Source organism: Limanda limanda, chromosome 17 (assembly GCF_963576545.1).
Source record: "Limanda limanda chromosome 17, fLimLim1.1, whole genome shotgun sequence".
Taxonomy (NCBI): Eukaryota; Metazoa; Chordata; class Actinopteri; order Pleuronectiformes; family Pleuronectidae; genus Limanda; species Limanda limanda.
In genome coordinates, this window is record NC_083652.1 from 21,767,871 (window position 1) to 21,790,852 (window position 22,982).

General features: G+C 47.9%; 2 protein-coding genes across 2 annotated transcripts in view; both read left to right on the top strand.

Annotated features, from left to right (window-relative positions):
- LOC133023774 (caskin-2-like) overlaps window positions 1–10,926 on the top strand; it is a 40,086-nt gene extending 29,160 nt beyond the window's left edge. Inside the window, exons 12-20 of the mRNA XM_061090849.1 lie at window positions 336–466; window positions 3,981–4,044; window positions 4,302–4,399; window positions 4,589–4,699; window positions 5,814–5,915; window positions 5,996–6,134; window positions 7,203–8,831; window positions 9,909–10,221; window positions 10,430–10,926. Coding sequence (XP_060946832.1) covers window positions 336–466; window positions 3,981–4,044; window positions 4,302–4,399; window positions 4,589–4,699; window positions 5,814–5,915; window positions 5,996–6,134; window positions 7,203–8,831; window positions 9,909–10,221; window positions 10,430–10,526 — 2,684 coding nt within the window. The 3' untranslated portion in view covers window positions 10,527–10,926. The remainder of the gene's footprint in view (window positions 1–335; window positions 467–3,980; window positions 4,045–4,301; window positions 4,400–4,588; window positions 4,700–5,813; window positions 5,916–5,995; window positions 6,135–7,202; window positions 8,832–9,908; window positions 10,222–10,429) is intronic.
- Window positions 10,927–13,517: 2,591 nt separating this feature from the next.
- mvp (major vault protein) lies at window positions 13,518–22,637 on the top strand. The gene is made up of 16 exons (XM_061089555.1): window positions 13,518–13,583; window positions 15,115–15,285; window positions 16,166–16,361; window positions 16,705–16,828; window positions 17,055–17,186; window positions 17,299–17,393; window positions 17,515–17,751; window positions 17,933–18,058; window positions 18,969–19,178; window positions 19,337–19,770; window positions 20,071–20,215; window positions 20,296–20,507; window positions 20,651–20,767; window positions 21,307–21,433; window positions 21,516–21,704; window positions 22,344–22,637. The coding sequence occupies exons 2-16, from the start codon at window positions 15,122–15,124 to the stop codon at window positions 22,455–22,457; spliced, it is 2,622 nt and encodes an 873-aa protein (XP_060945538.1). The 5' UTR covers window positions 13,518–13,583; window positions 15,115–15,121; the 3' UTR covers window positions 22,458–22,637.
- The last annotated feature ends 345 nt before the right edge of the window (window positions 22,638–22,982 follow it).

Consider the following 22,982-nt stretch of genomic DNA (forward strand, 5'->3'; position numbering starts at 1 on the left):
GCGCCTCATGTCAACTGGCGGTCTTGGTGCGTGGAGTCCAAACACTCTTCACTGGTCTGCTTCAGTCCCCCCCCGCTCTCCTCCTCCGTGCTGCCATAGCGACGGCAGACTGACATCACATCCTGTTCTTCACTTCCTGCAGTGGAACGAGGCGTTGTGATGAGGATCTTCATATGATCATGATGTTTACAGTAACATTTAAACCCCGCCCCCCTGCCCTGCATCCTGCCCGCCGCTCGGCCTGCTGCTTCCCACAGCCTGGCTCCGCCCCTCGCTGCTGATGCAGACCCTCTACGTCCACGTGGTCAGTTTCATATTTGTTGTCTCGTTTGCAGCAGGCGACAGAAACAGCGTCGGGAGCACGGGCAGCGTGGGCAGCACGCGCAGCGCCGGGAGCGGACAGAGCACCGAGAGCAGCCACGCCCCCAACGGCTTCCCCCACCACAGCGGTCACCATGACAACAAGGTACACAGAGAACAGTCAGACTTCATGTTCATGTTTTAAAATCTGCTTTTTATAGAAAGTGTCAGATGTGACAATGATCTTTCATTCAGTCAAATACTTTTTAAAGTTTTAAAGTTAAACACATTAAATGTGACGAGCACAAACTCAAAGTCAAACTGTGATTTGGAATGTATTTGCTTGAATATCACTCTATCACCACAAATGTCATTTATTCTTATTGTAATGTATCGCCCACCCTCCTCAAATAATGATTTTTATGAAAAATTCCAAAACATGCTCAAGGAATGTCATTTTAAGAAAGAGGTCATAATAATGGGAGATTTTAATGTAAATTGGGAAGATAGATCAATTAGAAAGAACCTCAAACAAATAACCGATGGGCTAGATCTCTCACAGCTGATTAAAGGTCCAACAAGAATAACCCAATCCACCAGAACTCAGATTGATTTAGTGTTCAGTAACAGACCGGAGAGAACCTCAAAAACATGATAACTGGGCTATCTGACCACAATCTAACTCTTGTGGTCAGAAAGTTAACAAAAAAGAGATTTAGCTCCTCTACTAAGGAACATGACAGCATTAGAATCCCCAAGAACATGCAAGAGTCTTTTAAAAACACTATTCATAGTTTTAACTGGAATGATCTGTTATTTGGAAAAAACCTGAGTGAGGGCAGTCAAATATTCTCAAGTAAAATTCAGAGTATAATTGCAGAATTTTCCCGTAGCATTAGGAGTAGGAATAAAAAGAACAGTCTTCCCTGGATAAATGCAGACATTTTGAAACTAATGAAAGAACGTGATCTTGCATTAAAAAAGGCCATTAGAACAAAATTTTATCATGACAAATATCACTTTGCCATGTTAAGAAATAAAGTGATAACAGGTCTGAGGAAAGCTAGGGCTGATTTCTTTATTGCTATAATTAGTGAGGCACGGGGTAATCCGAAAGTAATATGGACTCAGTTAAAAAAACTCATGGGACAACATCATAGCGCAGGAAGGTCAATTGAACTTGACTTGAATGGAAAGCTGACCAAGGACCCATCTGAAGTAGCAGTAGCTCTTAATCGATACTTTGTTGATTCTGTAGCAACTATTGCAAAGGGCTTCTCGACTGATCATGTTAATGTGTCTTCAGTAAACACAATGGAGCCAGCCTTCAGTATAAACACTGTCTCAGAAATAAAAATCACAGGTATTATTAAATCTCTCAAACCCTCAAAAGCTAAAGATTAATTTGGTATGGACTCAACGATGCTTAAAGATATCGGTTCATCATTAGCCAATCCCATCACTAAAATTGTTAATCTTTCAATATCCCAAGGGCAGTTTCCAAGTATTTGGAAATCTGCAATTGTCACGCCAATTTTCAAATCTGGTGATCATCATTCCGCCTGTAACTATAGGCCGATCAGCATCCTCCCTATAATGTCTAAAGTAGCAGAAAAGTGTGTAGCTGAGCAAATCATACACCACCTGAACAACAGCTCATTCCCCCTTCATCCAATGCAATTTGGCTTCAGATCCAACCACTCAACCGAGACGGCTAATTGTTTTTTCATTGAGAAAATTAAATCACTGTTGGATAAGCGTGGCGTTGTCGGTGCTGTCTTTCTTGATCTCCGCAAAGCATTTGACACTGTGAATCACAAGGTTCTATTATCCAAGTTATCCAATTTTAATTTTTCTGTTGAGGCACGTCAATGGGTTGAATCATACCTTTTTAACCGAACTCAAACTGTTCGAATAAATAACCAGCAATCTGACACCCTCTCCTTGTCCACTGGTGTACCACAGGGATCCATACTGGGTCCACTTTTATTTTGTTTGTATATCAACGACTTGCCGTCTGTGTGTCCAGAGGCCCACATTCAAATGTATGCTGATGATACTGTGCTGTATGTGCATGGATTGACAAAAACCGAAGTTGCTGCCAAACTCACAAAGGCCATGCTGAAAATTACAGCATGGCTCAATCAGTGCTGTCTCCAACTAAATGTGTCTAAGACTGTTGGTATGTTCTTCTCCAAAACAAATGACTGTAGTGAAAACCCAGATGTTCTTGTGTCAGGAGAAAAATTAGAAATTGTTAAGGAATTTAAATACCTTGGCATTATTCTGGACTCCAACTTTAATTTCAGGGCACATGTAAAAACTGTCTGCAAAAGGATCAAATTCAATCTTGCCAATTTCAAATTTATACGAAACTCTATGTCCACCGAGGCAGCCATGATGTACATGCATTCAATGATATTCTCTCACATGAGCTACTGTCTGACGAGCTGGTCTCAGGCTAATCACACAACACTAAAACCACTACAGTCTTTGTATAAACAAACACTGAAAGTTCTGGACAAAAAACCAAGGCAATTCCATCACTGTGCAATTTTAAGAAAACACAATCTAGTGAGCTGGGAAAACATGATTAAGCACAAAAATGCATGTCTCTTTTACAAAATCATACATGGCATGGCCCCTCCTCCACTTAGAGAATTTGTAACTATTAGAACAAACCAACATCGGATCACAAGAGGAGTCATGAAAGGGGACTGCATTATTCCATTTAGGAAAAGTACCTTTAGTCAGTCAGCCTTCTCTGTTGCAGCCTCACGTGAATGGAATAACATCCCAACATGTATCAGAGACCTAAACACATATCGGTCATTTAGTTCTAATCTGAAACAGTGGCTGTTTGATAATATGATCTGCCAGCACTAAACTTGACCCGCCTGCTCTTGCCTCCTTGTGTCAGCGTGTCTGTGAATTTGTCCTGCAACTTACTTTGTATGCTTGCTTGTTTGTATGCTTTTTGTAGCTCGTTCTATGTCTCTCCTGTGCTGCTTCATGTACTATTGTCATGTCGACTTTTTGTTAGTTTGTTGTGCATGTACTGTCTGCTTTGGTGGGCTACTGCCTCGATGTCTAACACATATAGATGTCCTCTATAAGTCCTAGTCTACCTTTTCAATTTGTGTTTGTTTGATGCTGACTCTTGTTTGTCCTGCATGCTTCATGTATTTTAATGCTTGAACTACTGAATACTTGTATGTGGTTATAATTAATGTTTTATCTGTTGCTTTTCTATGTTCTTTTTTAAACTCTTTCTGTTATTTGCTTATTTGCTTTTTAGGGAGCCTATTGTTACATCTGGCCAAGGACTGCAGATGGAAACTAACCTTCTGGCTAAATCTGGCATATTTACAGAAATGTCTATTAATATGCACTGTCCCTGTCAAAATAAACAAACAAACAAAACAAACAAATGAGCTCAGTAATACAAACTGACAAAAAATGTGAGATTAAAACTTACAAATATATAAACATGAAAAATCGAATAAATAAGTGAAAAATGGAACTAAATAACAGAAATAAACATAAGATAATAAACATTACATAAGAAAATGGAGAAGGATCAAAATAAAGAATGAGTGTAACTCTGAGGTCGTTCCACACGTCGATATCTATATTTCTAGTTCTGTTCATATCTGTGATCTGTTGTTTTTCCTTTGCAGACGGCGCCCCCTGCTGCTGATTCCGGGCACTCAGATCTCAGCGACCAGCCCGATCTCCCTGCAGGTGCTTCACTCTCTGCTCATCATTAATAAACTGTAAACTTATTATATTTGATCACATTTTGTCAAATGTAGTTTCCCTTCACGTGAACAATATTTATAGGTTATTTTAAAAGTTTCAGATAAATGAGAAAGAAAAGGGGATTGTTTTTAGATTTCCTTCATCTCCAGAGAAATTAAAGAAATGATACGATTTTGTATTTGGAGCCAAATAATAATGAATAATAATAATATGAATCTAAATCTTTTCTTTGACTTCAGGTGGAACTCCTCGGAGACAGACGGTGACGGTGCAGAAACCGGCGGAGCAAAGCTTCTCTCAGCAGTTCGCTCGCCCTCAGCAGCTGATGGAGGGGAAGGTAGAGATCTCTCCATCCGTCACATGACCTCCAGCTGACTGACAGGAATAAACAATAACACAAAACACACGTGGAGTCACTGAACCAGTCAAACTCTTGATGTCACAAAGGATAAGAAACGTTTTGGTTACGGACCGAACGAATCACAGGTTCACAGCTGTTGCATCACTTCCTGTTTCTGTGCCTCAGGACGCCGAGGCCATCTACCAGTGGCTGAGTGAGTTCCAGCTGCAGATCTACACCGGGAACTTCCTCAGTGCTGGGTACGATGTTCCCACCATCAGCAGGATGACTCCTGAGGTAACACACACTCAGGAAGACAGACACACTCACTCAGACAGACACACACACACTCACACACATGAACAGACACACTCACTCAGACACACACACACACATGAACAGACACACTCACTCAGACACAGACACACACTCACTCACTTAGACAGACACACTCACTCACACAGATACACACACACACATACTCAACCACACACACACTGACACATAGTCACAGACACACACTCACACATTCACTCACACACACACAGACACACACACACATACTCAAACACACTGACACATAGTCACAGACACATACACACACTCACACAGACACACATACACACACACTCACATAATCACACTCACGAACAGACACACTCACTCAGACACACACATACACACCCACACACACTCACACATACTCACACAGACACACTCACACACACACTCACACATAATCACCCTCACACACACGAACAGACACACTCATACACACACACACTCACACATACACACTCACACACAGACACACACTCATACACACCCACAGACACACACTCATACACACACTCACACACACTCACACACACACACACACTCACACATACACACGCACACACAGATGCACACTCATACAAACACACAGCAACACACTCATACACACACACGCACACACAGACACACACTCATACACACACACAGAAACACAGTCATACACACACTCACACACTCACACACACAGACACACACACACTCTCACACATACACTCATACACACACTCACACACACACACACACTCATACTCACACATACACACTCACACACAGACACACTCACACACAGACACACACTCATACTCACACATACACACTCACACACACACAGACACACACTCATACATACACACTCACACACACTCACACACACTCACACACACACACTCACACAAACACACAAACACAGACACACACACTCACACACACATACACACTCTCACACACACTCACAGACAAACACAGACGCACACTCACAAACAGACACACACTCACTCATCACTTAAAAACAGGGGAACCATCTTGTGAACCATGACTCAGCGTTCTCGGTGCTCGTCTTGTTTTCCTGGCGCAGGATCTCACGGCCGTGGGCGTGACCAAACCAGGCCACCGCAAGAAGATCTCCATGGAGATCAGCGACATGAACATCCCCGAGTGGCTGCCCGAGTACATCCCAGTAAGTTCACCAGTGACCTCACTGATCCGTCCTCACTGTGACTCCAGCTGGTGACGCGGCGTGCTCTCTCTCTCTCTCAGTCGGACCTGGGCGAGTGGCTCAGCGCCATCGGACTCCCTCAGTACCACAAGAAGCTTTCAGAGAACGGCTACGACTGCATCAGCATCGTCAAGGACCTGACGTGGGAGGATCTGCAGGAGATCGGCATCATCAAGCTCGGTGAGGACACGCGTCACATGGTCACATGCGTGTCACATGGTCACGCGTGTCACATGGTCACGCGTGTCACATGGTCACGCGTGTCACATGGTCACGCGTGTCACATGTTAACACACGCGTGTCACATGTTAACACACGCGTGTCACATGTTAACACACGCGTGTCACATGGTCACGCGTGTCACATGGTCACGCGTGTCACATGGTCACGCTTGTCACATGGTCACACGTGTCACATGGTCACGCGTGTCACATGTTAACACACGCGTGTCACATGGTCACGCGTGTCACATGTTAACACACGCGTGTCACATGGTCACGCGTGTCACATGGTCACCCGTGTCACATGGTCACGCGTGTCACATGGTCACACATGTCACATGGTCACGCTTGTCACATGGTCACGCGTGTCACATGGTCTCGCGTGTCACATGGTCACGCGTGTCACATGGTCACATGTTAACACACGCGTGTCACATGTTAACACACGCGTGTCACATGGTCACGCGTGTCACATGATCACGTGTCACATGGTCACACGTGTCACATGGTCACGCGTGTCACATGTTAACACACGCGTGTCACATGGTCACGCGTGTCACATGTTAACACACGCGTGTCACATGGTCACGCGTGTCACATGGTCACCCGTGTCACATGGTCACGCGTGTCACATGGTCACACATGTCACATGGTCACGCTTGTCACATGGTCACGCGTGTCACATGGTCTCGCGTGTCACATGGTCACGCGTGTCACATGGTCACATGTTAACACACGCGTGTCACATGTTAACACACGCGTGTCACATGGTCACGCGTGTCACATGATCACGTGTCACATGGTCACACACGTGTCACATGGTCACGCGTGTCACATGGTCACACGTGTCACATGGTCACGCGTGTCACATGGTCACGCGTGTCACATGGTCACCCGTGTCACATGGTCACACACGTGTCACATGGTCACACACGTGTCACATGGTCACACGCGTCACATGGTCACACGTGTCACATGGTCACACGCGTGACATGTGACCGTGGTTTGACGGTTTCTTTTCCTGCAGGACACCAGAAGAAGCTGATGCTGGCGGTGAAGAAGCTGTGTGACATCCAGAGGTCGATCCTTCACGCTGACCACGACACGCTGCGGCGCAGAGGCCCCGGGGCGCTCCACCTGGTCGCCATCGAACCGGCCGACTCAGACTCCTCCCCTCGCACCCCGAAGATGCTGAGCTTCCAGGACAGCGAGCTGAGCGCCGAGCTGCAGACCGCCATGTCCAGCCATTACGGCGGCTGCGAGGAAGGTTTGGCCTTCAAGCACGCCGTGGGAATGTCCCAGAGCCAGGAGAGCATCGACACGCGGTCCCGGGGGTCCGGCCGCTCGCAGGAACCGCCCACCGCCTCCGTCCCCCCCCACAGCTGGTCGCAGGAGAGCCTGGACGACGCCTCGGCCAAGGAGAGGAACCTCCCTGAGGGCTGGGAGCAGCGGCTGAAGCAGGTTCCTCTGGGCACGGCCACGGTGTTCAAGTACCCGCCCATCCCGGCCAAGCCCCGCCTCCCCGGCTCTCGTGGCTCCTCCCCTCATGGCTCGCCAGCGCTGAAGGGTTTCAGCTACCTTCACTCTCACTGTGGCTCCACAGAACTGAGCCGGGCGGGCCACGCCGCCACCCTGGCTCCGCCCAAGAGACGCACCCAGAGCATGACCCGCTACGCTCTGTCCGACGGCGAGCCCGACGACGAGGATGACGAGCCCGCCCTCCACTCAGGAAACCTGCCGTCCTACGCCACGCTGACCCGCAAGCCCGGGCGCAGCCAGCTGGCTCGACTGCAGGCGAGTCCGGAGAAGAGCGGCAGCGTGGGGCGGAGTCAGTCGTTCGCTGTGCGCGCCCGGAAGAAAGGTCCGCCCCCACCCCCCCCGAAACGCCTGAGTTCAGTCAGCAGCACGACCAGCGGCGAGCTGAGCGACAGCAGCACGACCTCGTCGTCAGGCCGCGTGGCGTCGGACAGCCCGGGCAGCGTGAGGAGCATCGCCGGCGCTCTGGAAAGAAGCCTAGAGGGGAGGAGCTCCCCAGGACCCACGCCAGAGCTCGGCCACCAGGAGGCGCCCCCCCTCGTCTCCGCGGGACAGGAAGTGAGAGAGGCCTCAGGGGTGAGGAGGCGGGTGCAGAGCGAGTGCGTCCCCGCCCACAGCGGCGCCGAGCCCGACCGGGGCGTGAAGTCGGACTCTGAGGAGGACGGACCCAGCGGCCTGGCGAGCTCGTCCTCGCCGCAGCACAGCTCCAGCGAGTGCCTCCCCTTCGCCGAGGAGGGGAACCTGACCATCAAGCAGAGGCCCAAGGCGCCGGCGCCGCCGCGGGCCGAGGCCGTGCTGGAGCCGCCGGAGCAGCACGCCGCCACGAGCCTGGAGCCGCCCGAGTTCAACCTGAAGGAGTCGGACACGGTGAAGCGCCGACAGAAGCCCAGAGACAAGGAGCCGGGGGGGGGCTCCCCCAGCCGGGAGGGGGCGGGGCCTCCGGGCTCGCCGTGCGGCAGCCGGCCTCAGAGCCGAGAGGGCGTGGCTCAGAGGATCGGTGACACGGAGGCAGAGCGGCCGGCCAGTCCGACGCCGGGGTCACAGGTCAAACCCCCCCTCTCCCCCAAACCCCCCATGGTCGCCCCCAAGCCTGTACGCCACAGTCTGCTGGCTGCACAAGGTACGACACACACACACAACACACACACACACACACAGACACACACACAGACACACAACACACTCACACACACACAGACACACACAGATAAACAACACACACAACACACACACACACACACAGACACACACACAGACACACAACACACTCACACACACACAGACACACACAACACACACAACACACACAACACACACAACACACTCACACAAACACAGACACACAAAACACACAACACTCTCACACACACACACACAACACACTCGGACACACACAGACACACAACATACACTCAGACACACACAGACACACAACACACTCGGACACACACAGACACACAACATACACTCAGACACACACAGACACACAACATTCAGACACACACAACACTCAGACACACACACAGACACACAACACACAACATACACTCAGACACACACAGACACACAACATACACTCAGACACACAACACACACTCACACACAGACACACAACATACACTCAGACACACACAGACAAACAACATACACTCAGACACACACAGACACACAACATACAGACACACACTCAGACACACACAGATACACACACACAACATACACTCAGACACACACAGACACACAACACACAACATACACTCAGACACACACAGACACACAACACACAACATACACTCAGACACACACAGACACACAACACACACTCACACACAGACACACAACATACACTCAGACACACAACACACAAACACACAACATACACTCAGACACACACAGACACACAACATACAGACACACACTCAGACACACACACACACACAAAACACTCAGACACACAGACACACAACACACAACATACACTCAGACACACAACACACAACATACACTCAGACACACACAGACACACAACACACACTCACACACAGACACACAACATACACTCAGACACACACAGACACACGCAGATACACACACTCGCACACACACAGACACACACAGATACACACAGACACACACACACTCGCACACACACAGATACACACACATCGTTTCTCATTGTGGTGGTCTTGGTCCCCAGCAGCTGGACCCTCGACCCCAGCTCTCACCGTCAGCGGGGGGGGTCAGAGTTTGGCCTTCAGCTCTTCGTCCTCTGCTCTCCACGGACCCCCTGCTCTGGCCCCGCCCCCGGCTCTGGCCCCGCCCCCGGCTCTGGCCCCGCCCCCTCAGAGTCCGTCTCTGACGGCGGCGAGGCCTCAGGTGTGCGTGGTCGGTCCGGATCTGGTCCCGGAGCCCGAGGTGGTTCAGCAGAGACTGGATCAGACCAGCACGTCTCTGGAAGCAGCTCTGAAGGCCGTGGAGAGGAAACTGAACCTGGACGACAACTCAGACGGGTGAGACACAAACTGTTTGTGCGTTGAGGTTTCTCACGTTCAGTTTCCCAACGAGGGAAATATTAGGACTTCAGGTTAATGAAGCTTAATGTTCTGTTCTGTATTTTAATAAACTGGATATAAACTCAGTCGAATCAGGAAACTCTGTTGTACTTTTATTTTTGTGTATTTGTCACTAATGTCTGTTCATTGTGTCTTTTCTCACCAGCGGAGCGAACTCGGTGAAGTCTGCAGGAACCATCCTGGACGACATCGGCAACATGTTCGACGACCTGGCCGACCAGCTGGACGCCATGTTAGACTGAGGACTCCTCCCACATCCATATACAAATATATTTATATATATATATATCCAGCCTCAAGCTCAGGAAGTGAAGCACAGAGAGAGAGAGGAGGAGGGATGAAGGAGGGATGAAGGAGGGATGGAACACCAGCGCTTCTTCTCCTCCTGTTTGCTTCAGACTCTCACACTCGACCTTCACTCAGGTCCGGTTCGGTTCGGAACCAGCATCTTCTCCTCGTGTCTTATCGAACAGGAACCAGACGCTGGAGCAGCATCCTCACATTATCATGATTATTGTTAAACACTAAGATTGAAACATGAAGTTTTTTATCATTTTGATTTTTGCAGAGCTGAAGACCTGACATCCTTACTGCCATAGATTTATATATAAAGGCTAGATGTCTCGTTCGAAGGAGCCGGACGTCCGCACATGGCGGCCATCTTGCTAGGGGGCATCTCGCTCACCCATAACATTGTGTTGGTAGTGGTAAATAACCATAACTTGCTCAATTTTCAACCGATTTTTAAACGATCTGGTTTGTTATAAACGTCAGAGATGTAGTTATGACACTGCATAAATAATTCATTTTTTTTAGAAAATAACATAATCATTCATAAGTATGCAGTGTCATATCTACATCTCTGACGTTTATAACAAACCAGATCGTGTAAAAATCGGTTGAAAATTGAGCAAGTTATGGTTATTTACCAACACAATGTTATGGGTGAGCGAGCTGCCCCCTAGCAAGATGGCCGCCATGTGCGGACGTTCGTCTCCGTCGGCCGGCAACGCAGACGAAACATCTAGCCTTTATATATGATATCTATACTTACTGCCACTTCCTGTTCCTGAAGCATGACACTTAACTCAAACCTTTACTGTCGGATCACGTGATGGATCACATGACTGCTCCTTCGCTAAAGGAGCCGCTTTGCGTCTTTTAGCTCAGTTTTGGTTTTTGTGTTTTCATTTAATCATCGAGTGAATTAGAAAAGTTGCTGTGTAGTGTGGTCACAAGGGGGCGCTGTAGGTCAGGAAACCAATCCAGACGCTGATCAACCAGAGACGAGGAAATGGTTCTTTCTTCTTCTTTGATTTCTGTTAAGGCAGAAACAGCCGATCAGTCACATGAGTTTAATGTTTTCTTCGTCAGAACTTATTCATAAAAGAGCATTAACTCCTTTTTTTTAAAAGTCAAAAACTGAAAGTAAAAAACATTGATTGATGACAGTTCTTTTTAAAATGTCAATGTTTCCCTCAAACTGTTTTGACACGATGCCTCAAAACTAATATTAAAAACAGGCTCCTCCCTCTTAAGGTGGAGGAGACCAAATCGGAGATAAAAGAGGAAACACTTGTCACTGTCTATTAGTGGATGTTGCTGCAGCGCCCCCTGTGGCCGTGCAGCGTGTTGCAGTTTTATATTTGGATTCAGCTGCATTTCTTTTTCTTTGTAAACCACAACATCAACTAGAGGAAATAGTTAAAACTGACATATTATGAATATTATAGATAAAATATATTTAATAGTTTCCTCTATCATGATCCAAACCACAGACTGAATACGAGTCTCACTTCCTCCAGAAAAGAAGCTAAAATATCTCACATTGGAACGCTGCCACCTTGTGGTGAGGTCGTCATTCGGAGTCCGGGTCTGTGCAGTAGTATCACTACCGGCCACCAGGGGGCGATAGAGACGCTTTGGCTTCACTTGTGGGAACAATCATGTCGTCCATCTTAACATTAGTGTCGTTATTTCTGCACGTTTCAGTTTCACTTCTGGATCGAACTCGTCTGAACATTTCAAATGTTACGTTGGAAATATTTAAGAAGAAAATCTATTTTATACCAATTGATCTTTAACCACGTGTTGTTCTTCCACCTTTTCTACAAATGTGTGTTTGTTTGAATCAACCTGTGAAAATGGAGTTTAAACAAAGGGAAGAGAAGCATGTTCGCTCATTTCATGTTTGTTCAGTGTCATGAACATAATATACAGACTATTTTTTGATATTTTAGCCACGTTAGTATTTAAATGAGAGTTATCTAAATATGTATATTGAACACTAGAGGTAAATCCAGGAGCAGATACTCAACCAAAGGTCTTTGCACAGAAATGTTCACATATTTACTTTTAAGAAAACCGAATCCTGAGCTTCCTCCTCGTTATTCCAGCTTGTTTATGAAATGTATTTAGCATGTACTCGTGAACATGTTTATCTGAGAAGAACATTGTTCAAACTGGTGTGTTTGGTTTTGTCCTGTGATCATGTGACCTCTGTGAGAAAGAGACGTTCTGTGTTCGTCAGCTCAGAGTCTCAGGAAATTCCCCTGGACCTGAACGCATCGCAGCTCCTGCTCAAAGTGTGGAAGAAGCAGTTTTACAAAGAAACACGTTCTTTTGTACGTTGATGTAAATACACGTCTTTATAGTATATGTATATTTACTGTGGCCTGATTAAACTGTTGTAAAGGAAAAGTATTCAGCTTCTTGTATCCACACACATGCATATAAAGTGATGTTCCATTGCTGACCAGCAGGGGGCAGAATATTATTAAAAATGTCTGAATACTACTAAATATGCATTATTAAAACCAAAACTTTCATAATTTGAAGTTCCTGCACATAAACCTTGATAATAAATAGTTAGAAATGAAGTTATTTTGCTTTCGGAAGTTAAGTTATTGGCAACAAATGATTTCTTGATTTCTTCAGCGTGGACTGAGAAGTATGAGAACATGAAAATACATAAAGAGACGAGAGAACTGTTTAAAAACTCAAATGAAAAACACATCTGGGAATCATTGTGTTTATCAGCATCATGATGACGTTACTGCACCAGTGTCCGTAAACCACGTGACTGCTGATCATGTCAAAAGGTGCCACGCCCACCAGCTCAGAGATCAGCTGCAACTTTCTTCCTATTTCCTGCAGGTCGCTCAGTCTGACAGGACCAGGACCAGGACAGAACCAGAACCAGAACCAGAACCAGAACCAGAACCAGGACCAGGACCAGACCAGGACCAGGACCAGGACCAGACCAGGACCAGGACTGCTACCTATCTCACAGGAACGAGGTAAGAAATCTCCGATCTCCGATTTTAAAATCTCGTTATTTTAGCGTCATCAGTGAAACGCGGTGATTTCTGCGTGATGGAGTGAAACGTGCGGTGTTTTCAGGATGAAGCAGATTAACTCTTCGCTTCGGCTCCGGTTTCCTGCACCGATCAGATCTTTGTTTCTCTGGGTCTCAACTTTCCCAACAGTTTGTCGTCAGGTCTCCGCTGCGGAAACACGAACATTCACCAGTTGTCAGAAGCGATTAAAAGATGTTTGATGAAGCTTCGTGTGAAACCTGAGCTGCTCAATGTTTAATAAAACCCGCCGAACTCTGCTCAGCTTCATGTGAGTTCATCTCAGACTCGAACAGTGACTCTGCGCTTTGTCCACAGGGTCGAACCCGGAAGACACGTTTCATTCACTGCGAGTGTAATGGAGGTTCGGTGCTGCGCACTTTGCTTTTCCATCCAGGAAGCTGGCTCATGTTACCTTTTCTATTTTTTACTTGAGCTTTATTAGTGTCAGACAGTTTGGACATCGATGAAAAAAGTGAATAAAAACTTCACTTCTTACTTTAAACATTTGGAAACGAGAGAAATAATCTGAACTTTATCAGTAAAAGAAAAAAGAAACATATTTATTATAAAATCGAGTCTTTATTCAGCTTGAATCTTCTTTAAATCGGCTCATGTTAACCAGGGTAACCAGTAACTAGATAACTTAGTAACCAGTTAACCAGGGTAACCTGTAACCAGGGTAACCAGTAACTAGATAACTTAGTAACCAGGGTAACCAGGTAACCTGTAACCAGGGTAACCTGTAACTAGATAACCTAGTAACCAGGTAAGCTGTAACTAGATCACCTAGTAACCAGGTAACCAGGGTAACCAGTAACCAGATAACCAGTCACCAGGGTAACCAGGTAACCTGTAACTAGATAACCTAGTAACCAGGTAACCAGTAACCAGGGTAACAAGGTAACCAGGTAACCAGTAACTAGATAACCTAGTAACCAGGGTAACCTGTGGCTTTGTTCTGAGGTTATGATTCTGTTTAACCTGCAGGAAGGAAACAGTGGAGGTGAAGAACAAGTTGTTCTCTCACTGAGACCCCCCCCCCCTTCCACCCACTGGGTCCGCCCCTGCTGTGTAGAGACTCAGCACCGTCAACCGATCTGAAAAGAGTTTATCTGGTGACCTTTGACCCCAGAATTAGATTGTATATAAAGATCAATGTAGAAAATTCCTATGATCTTACACAACTTTTTTTGCATGCACTTATTAACTCTCAGCCATCTCTCATGTACTATCACTGTTATTTCTTTATTTCAGTTGTGTCATTGCTTCTTTGGGTTTTCCCGTCTCCTCCCTCCTGAAGTCAGGTGACCCCTTGACCCTCAGGCTGGAGAACCTCTCCCCCCTGGTCCTGGTCCTTGGATGTTTTTGGTCCGGTTCCAAAGTTGGAGATCGTATTGATTTCCTGTAAAGAAGACGACAGTGCGTTTAGCTAATCTAAAGAGGTTTGATGGAGTCTCTCCTCTCAGCTCAGGTGAAACATGTCGAAGAAGGGAGGAAACCGAGGGGCGGAGTTTGAGGGGCCGGTGGAGGCGTCGATCATCCGGATCCCGCCTCATCACTACATCCACGTCCTGGACCAGAACACCAACATCGCCCGCGTGGAGATCGGACCGCTCACCTACATCCGCCAGGACAACGAGAGGTCCGACACTTCATTACTCTGGCTCTTAAACAAGGCTCCGCCCACACTGACACCTGTTTAGTTTTAACTGCACAGGACACAATCTACTTCCTGTTTGAAGCTGCAGAGTACACAATCTACTTCCTGTTTTCCAAACGCTCCCACAGCGATCATCAGCTTCTTATTTTCCCACAATCCTCTTCACCTTCACACAGACTCCTCCTGTGTGTTGGAATCTCGTTGTGTGTTTTGTTGGTTGTGTTTGTGGTGATTGATGCGTGTCCACATACTGTGGCACGTATGAGTCACATGTTAATTATAACATGTTGAGTAAGAGTCTGGAAAGAAAAGCAGATAAACCTGAAGCTGTCAATCAATCAGTGTGACTGTGGATCTGAGGATCATTGTTGTCAGTAGGTGGCGCTGACAGGACTTTGACCTGTCGTCATAGTAACTGATTATCTCTCACTGTGATTACGACTGTTGGACGAAGAAACCACTAATCAGATCTTTGTCTCGTGTTCTGTGTCACAGTAAACACACACAGACCCACCCACCCACACTCGCACAGAGACACACACTCACACACTCGCACAGAGACTTATACACTCACACAAAGACAGACACACCCAGACGCACACTCGCACACACACTTTACTTTAGCAGTGTTTAAAACCCTTTTTGATCAAAGCCATTCAAAATGCAGCAGTGACTTTCTGACGTTTTCATTATTGTTCACTTTGTTTATAAAAAGTCATAAAACTTTTAAAAAGCCTTCACAGGTTCACGTTCTTAAATTTCCTCTTTTACGAGATGAAAACACAAAATGATTAAACAACATAAAACTATGAAGAGCTGAAAGTTGATGTGTGATGATAAATTCTCTGTCTTTATTTCCCAGAGTGCTCTTTGCCCCGGTGCGTATGATCATGGTGGCGCCGCGTCACTACTGCGTGGTCTTTAACCCGGTAACCCGTGACGACCAGGGTCAAGTCCTGTTCGACCAATCGGGTCAGGCCAAGCTGCGCCACGCCGACCTGGAGATCCGCCTGACCCAGGACCCGTTCCCCCTGTACCCGGGGGAGGAGGTCCAGCAGGTCTGTGAGCGCACACACACACACACAGACACAGACACACACACACACACACACACACAGACACACACACACACACACACAGAGTTTGTGTGAATCTCAACATTGACGGTTTTCAACACAAGTTACTCTTCGATTTCACACAGGAAATAAACAAATATGTTAAATTACAAAGTTTGATTAGCTGCACAAATAGAAGACATTTTAAATTACAAAGAAGTTTAAACATTTTTTTAGAATCTGATAAAACTTTAATGTTAATGAGGACTTTATTTAAAATAAACAAAACTTTATAAAATGATCAAATCTCATGCGGTTGTCCTGACGTGTGGTGTTTGTGCGACAGGAAGTGACGGCGCTGCAGATCGTGTTTCCCGACACGGCGCTGCGTCTGCAGGCGCTGCTGGACTTCGAGGAGCAGGGCGGAGAGAAGAGAGTCGCCGGAGACGAGTGGCTGTTTGAAGGACCCGGTACGATTTAATGATTACTGTCTGTACCAACATGGACGTATGTATAGAATATATATATTTAAAAAACTCAATAAATGAGTCGGAGAACTGTTTTAGTTCAAGGAACAAACCAAACACATAATTAACATATGTTCATTGTGTGGGTGTGTGTCTGTGTGTCTGTGTGTGTGTCTTTCTGTGTGTGTGTGTGTGTGTGTGTGTCTGTGTGTGTGTGTGTGTGTGTCAGGGACGTACATCCCGAGGAAGGAGGTGGTGGTTCTGGAAACCATCAAGGCGACAGTGATCAGAGAGAATCAGGCCATCAGACTGAGAGCTCGTAAAGTGGGCGTGGACAGAGGAGGAGTCCGCAGAGTCACAGGTAACACACAGCGAACACACACACACACACACACACACACACACAACCACACACACAACAGACGTCAAGGAAATATTCCAACCGAATGACCGTCCTGACTCTCGTGTGTCAGGTGAGGAGTGGCTGGTCAGTAAGGTGGGGGCGTATCTACCCGGAGCTCATGAAGAAGTCATCGACATCGTGAACGCCTTCATCCTGACGGACAAGGTGAGCGGCGAGCGACTGGGAGCTTCCCAGTGAGCGACTGGTTTCTAACACCTGAAACTGGAGGATCACAAACATCTCAGAGAGAATAAACCCGACTTCCTGTTTTGTTCCGTGTCATCAGAAAGCGCTCCATGTTCGCGCCCTGCGGCCGTTCAAGGACGCCGCGGGCCGCGACCGCCGCACGGGGGAGGAGTGGCTGGTGACCATCTGTGACCGGGAGGCGCACATCCCCTCGGTGGCGGAGGAGGTGGTGGGCGTGGTGGACGTGACCACGCTGAGCAGCCGTCAGTACTGCGTCATCCTGGACCCGGTCGGCGCCGATGGGAAACCGCAGCTCGGCCAGAAGAGGGTGGTGAAGGTGACTAGTTTTATTTTAATTTCAACACGATGTTAAGATCATCGTTTGTCGTAAGATATTAGCGTAACTGGCTGTTTAACGTAAACTGAGACTCCGTTAGTGTTCGGTCAGGAGCAGATATTAAAATACACAAATGAGAGTTTCTGTAATATTCTCTCTCTTTGTGGTTTCTCTCCGTCAGGGCGAGCGCTCCTTCTTCCTGCAGCCTGGCGAGCGCCTGGAGCAGGGAATCCAGGACGTGTACGTGCTGTCGGAGGAGGAGGGGCTTGTGCTCCGAGCCGTGGAGGCGTTCAACGACGTCGAGGAGGTGAGGACCGCCCCTGTGGTTACCATGGTAACAGCGGGCAGGTTTGAACATCCGCTAACGACTGTGACTGACACAGACTAAATAAAGATGGACGACATGACGGCGAAGTGAAGCCAAACAATCTGGATCGCCCCCTGGTGTCTGGCTGCAGTATAGATCATAAATCTCCTCCATGTTAGCAGATGGGACACGGACCAAACTAAACCTGTAAAGTGTCTCCTCTGGAAAGAGGGCGGAGTCACCACGTGTCCGTTTGCACTCGGCTGCTCCGGTGAAACCGGTCGATGAATGAAAAGAGATTTGAAAAGCAAACAGAGGCGGAGTCGTGTGTGAGCTTACCTCAGGAATGTCTCGGAGACGGGAGGGGCTCTGAGGACGAGATGTTCTCTGTGGTGCACCCACTTGTCCACCGTGCCTCCGTCTCTCCGGCTCAGCACTCGGGTGAAGATAAAGTGATTGTGAAACAAATCACCACACGACCTTTAAACGTCCAGTTATTAAACATGTGATGAAGACATTTGGTTTCTTCTTGACCTTTAGGACCACAGCTCAGGCCGAGGGCCCCTGACCTCTGACCTCTGGGCCCTCGACCTGAGTCAGGATTGTCCTCCTCTGTCTCTTCCCTCCTTCCTAACCTGGTGAACTCATTATACCTCCACTCTCTTCTTCTTCTCCTCCTTCATCACCCCCCCCCTCTCTGGACACATGATCCCTCATCATCACATCCTTTCATCTTCTTTTCCTCATTTTCATTTATTTTCGTTCACCTCCTGGTTTTTTATTTGACTATTAGCTCCTCCCCCCGCCCCCCTCCCCTCCTGTTCCTCCCCCTCCTCCCCCGCTCCAGTGCACCGCCATGTTAACCCTTCTCTCCGTCCTCCTCCTCTCTGTCCACCGTTCTCTCTGCCAGCTCGAAGACGAGGAGGCCGATGAGGAGCAGCCGGAGAAGGCCAAGCGTCCCCGGAGGGGCGGAGTCCAGCGTCGCCCTGGAGACCGCTGGATGCTGCGCGGCCCGCTGGAGTACGTCCCGCCCACGGCCGTGGAGGTGTTGGTCAGACGAGACGCCATCCCGCTGGACGAGAACGAAGGAATCTACGTCCGGGACATCAAGACCGGAAAGGTCCGAACGCTCACAACCTTTATTCTGAAAGTCTTTTTATTCTCTCTCTCTGTGAATCGAGTGATTTTGGATCCAGGAAAGTCTTTTCAGTTTGTGTTTGGATCCTAAAGACACACACACAGTTGTCGGTTGTTCAGACTCTGTGTGTGTCCTCTCAGGTGCGAGCTGTGATCGGCCACACCTACATGTTGACCCAGGACGAGGAGCTGTGGCCCAAGCAGCTTCCCGCCAAGGTGGAGGCGCTGATGGCGTCTCCCATCGACCCGCTCGCCAACCGCTCGGACCGCAGCACGAGCGAGAGCAGCACGCCACGGGACAAGACCCGCGTGGTGTCCTACCGGGTCCCGCACAACGCCGCCGTGCAGGTGTACGACTACAGGGAGAAGAAGGCCAGGGTGGTGTTCGGGCCGGAGATGGTGATGCTGGGACCTGACGAGCAGTTCACCGTCCTCTCGCTGTCCGGAGACAAACCCAAGAGACCCAACGTCATCAAGGCCGTGTGTCTCCTGCTGGGACCCGACTTCTGCACCGACATCATCACCATCGAGACCGCCGACCACGCCCGCCTGCAGCTGCAGCTGTCATACAACTGGTGACACACACACACACACACACACACGGACACAGACACACACACACACACACACAGACACACACACACACAACTGGACAGAAGAGTCGATAATAAACAGAAAACAACGAGATCTTGTCACAACTTTTCGACTGATATCTGATATAATAACTAAAATCACTATAAATAAAGAAAAAAAAAACAAATACAACAACAAATGTATAAAACTTGAATTAATAAATTAAACATTTGATGTAAAGTATAAACATGAACATTATTCAGTTCTGTCTTCGTCTCTGACCAGGATTCTTTTCTCTTCAGGCACTTTGATGTGAAGTCTCGTGTCGACGCCGGCGATGCAGCCGCTCTGTTTTCTGTTCCCGACTTCGTGGGCGACGCCTGTAAAGCCATCGCCTCGCGGGTCCGCGGCGCCGTGGCCTCGGTGCAGTTCGACGACTTCCACAAGGTTCGTGTGTCCTCGTCCTCTCAGACGCCAGCAGCTTCAGACAGAAGCAGTTTGACCCTCGTTCTCTTGTTGTTCTGCAGAACTCCAACCGGATCATCTGCTCGGCCGTGTTCGGCTTCGACGAGAAGATGGCGGTTCGCTCGAGTCTTCGCTTCAACCAGAACAACCTGGTGATCAGCAGCGTGGACATCCAGTCCGTGGAGCCCGTGGACCAGAGGACGAGGGACGCTCTGCAGAAGAGCGTCCAGCTCGCCATCGAGATCACCACCAACTCCCAGGAGGCCGCTGCACGGTCCGAAACACACACACACACAGACACACACAGACACACACAGACACACACAGACACACACACACACACACAGACACACACACAGACACACAGTGTTTTTTTCTGTGCGATTGTTTCTAATCCTCTCCGTGTGTTTCTGTCAGACATGAGGCCGAGCGCCTGGAGCAGGAGTCTCGGGGGAAGCTGGAGCGGCAGAGGATCACCGACCAGGCTCAGGCGGAGCGAGCCAGGAGGGAGCTGCTGGAGCTGGAGGCTCTCAGGTCAGTACCCCCCCCCCCCACCACCACCACCACCACCACAGTCACCTGAGCAGAAGATCTGAAATGAAACGTCTTTACCTTAAATCAGCAGCTTGAGTAAAGTGAGTGAGAACAGTAGAAAGTTTCCTGTGAGAAGAACTGACTGAGAGCTGGCAGCAGGGGGCGCTGTGGACACGCTCCAGCCTCACAGTGTGTCCCAGATTCACTTTCAGTGTCGACACTGAAGTGTTTGTACTTTTCTTACTGAAGCGTTTTCTTGCCTCATGTTTGAAACTTTGATCGGATCTTTCGATGAATCGTGAACAGAAACAGTTTCAACTTGTTTCAGGTTCATATTGTTTGAGACGAGACGTCACATGGACAAACATGTGACCAGGGACAGTTTGTATCAGCGTCCATCTTGGTTCCGTTGTGTAGTTTTGTTTCACTGTGATTTAACAATCACATTTAAATTTCCTCAGAGACACTTTAAGTCCTAAAATCAATTAATTAATGAATTAACAATCAAACGTGTGTGTGTGTGTGTGTGTGTGTGTCAGTGCGGCGGTGGAGAGCACGGGCGCAGCGAAGGCGGAGGCTCAGTCCCGGGCGGAGGCGGCTCGTATCCAGGGGGAGGCGGCTGTCAACGAGGCCAAGCTGAAGGCCGAGGCCCAGTCCATCGAGGCGGTACGTCCTGACCTCTGACCTCTGACCTGTATGTGTGTGTTACTGAGCAGTGCAGATATGAGATGTGAACGTGTGTGTGCAGGAGGCGGAGCTTCAGCGGCTGGCGAAGGCCCGAGAGCAGGAGCTGAGCTACAAGAAGAACATGGATCATCTGGACGTGGAGAAGCAGGAGCGACTCGCTCAGATCGAGAGTCAGAGGTTCAGTCAGCTGGTGCAGAGTCTGGGCGCCGACACGCTGAAGGAGATGGCGAGAGCCGGCCCTGAGCTGCAGGTACTGTACATACAAGTACACACTGTTAACATACAAGTACACACTGTGAACATACAAGTACACGCTGTTAAGTTACAAGTACACACTGTTAAGATACAAGTACACACTGTGAACATACAAGTACAAGCTGTTAACATACAAGAACATGCTGTTAACATACAAGTACACACTGTGAAGATACAAGTACACGCTGTGAAGATACAAGTACACGCTGTTAACATACAAGTACACGCTGTTAACATACAAGTACACGCTGTTAACATACAAGTACACGCTGTTAAGAATCAAGTACAAGCTGTTAAGATACAAGTACTTGCTGTTAAGATACAAGTACTTGCTGTTAAGATACAAGTACACGCTGTTAAGATACAAGTACACGCTGTTAAGATACAAGTACACGCTGTTAAGATACAAGTACACACTGTGAACATACAAGTACACACTGTGAACATACAAGTACGCAGACGAGTCACGTGATGGTTGAACTTTCCTGAGACGCTATAACTTGAACCTGCTGCCTCTCATGTCAGTGTTTAGCTTCAGGCCGGGTGTGTCCTGCAGGTGGCGCTGCTCCTGATCATTTCATTGGAGGATCTGAGTCATTACAGTTCATCAGTTAAATCCTGGTTTCTCCTGCAGGTGAAGATGCTCCAGGCTCTGGGCCTGAAGTCCACCCTCATCACTGACGGGTCCTCACCCATCAACCTCTTCACCACAGCCAGCGGCCTGCTGGGGGCGCTGCCGGGCCAGTGAGGAGGAGGAGGAGGAGCCAGAGGCAAAAGCTCAGAAGAAGCTCGTCATGTGATCTGAGTCGTTACATTCTCTTTGTGTGTTTGTTTCTCTGACAGATTCCTGTTAAAACTCCGTCCACAAATGAAGAAGAAAGTTTCTGTAAACTACGTTCAGTCCAAATAAAACTCTGTTTACATCTGAGACGTTTCTGTTTCTGTGGTGATAACATGAAGATCAATAACCTTCAAAAATTATAACTCTGTTAAGAACTTTAAAAAAAAAAAACATTAATTAAATTTCCTGAACTGAAAACCAAATTTACTTGTGTATTTTGTATTACGAGATATGATCTCTGTGCTGGTTCGATTGATCCAGAACACAGTGTTTAAATGTGCAGAGGAGCCGTTGTGTCATCAGGACTCGTGGGGACATCATGGGGACATCGTAGGGACATCAAGGGGACATCCTGGGGACATCGTGAGGACATCCTGGGGACATCATGGGGACATCATGGGGACATCATGAGGACATCATCAGGACATCCTG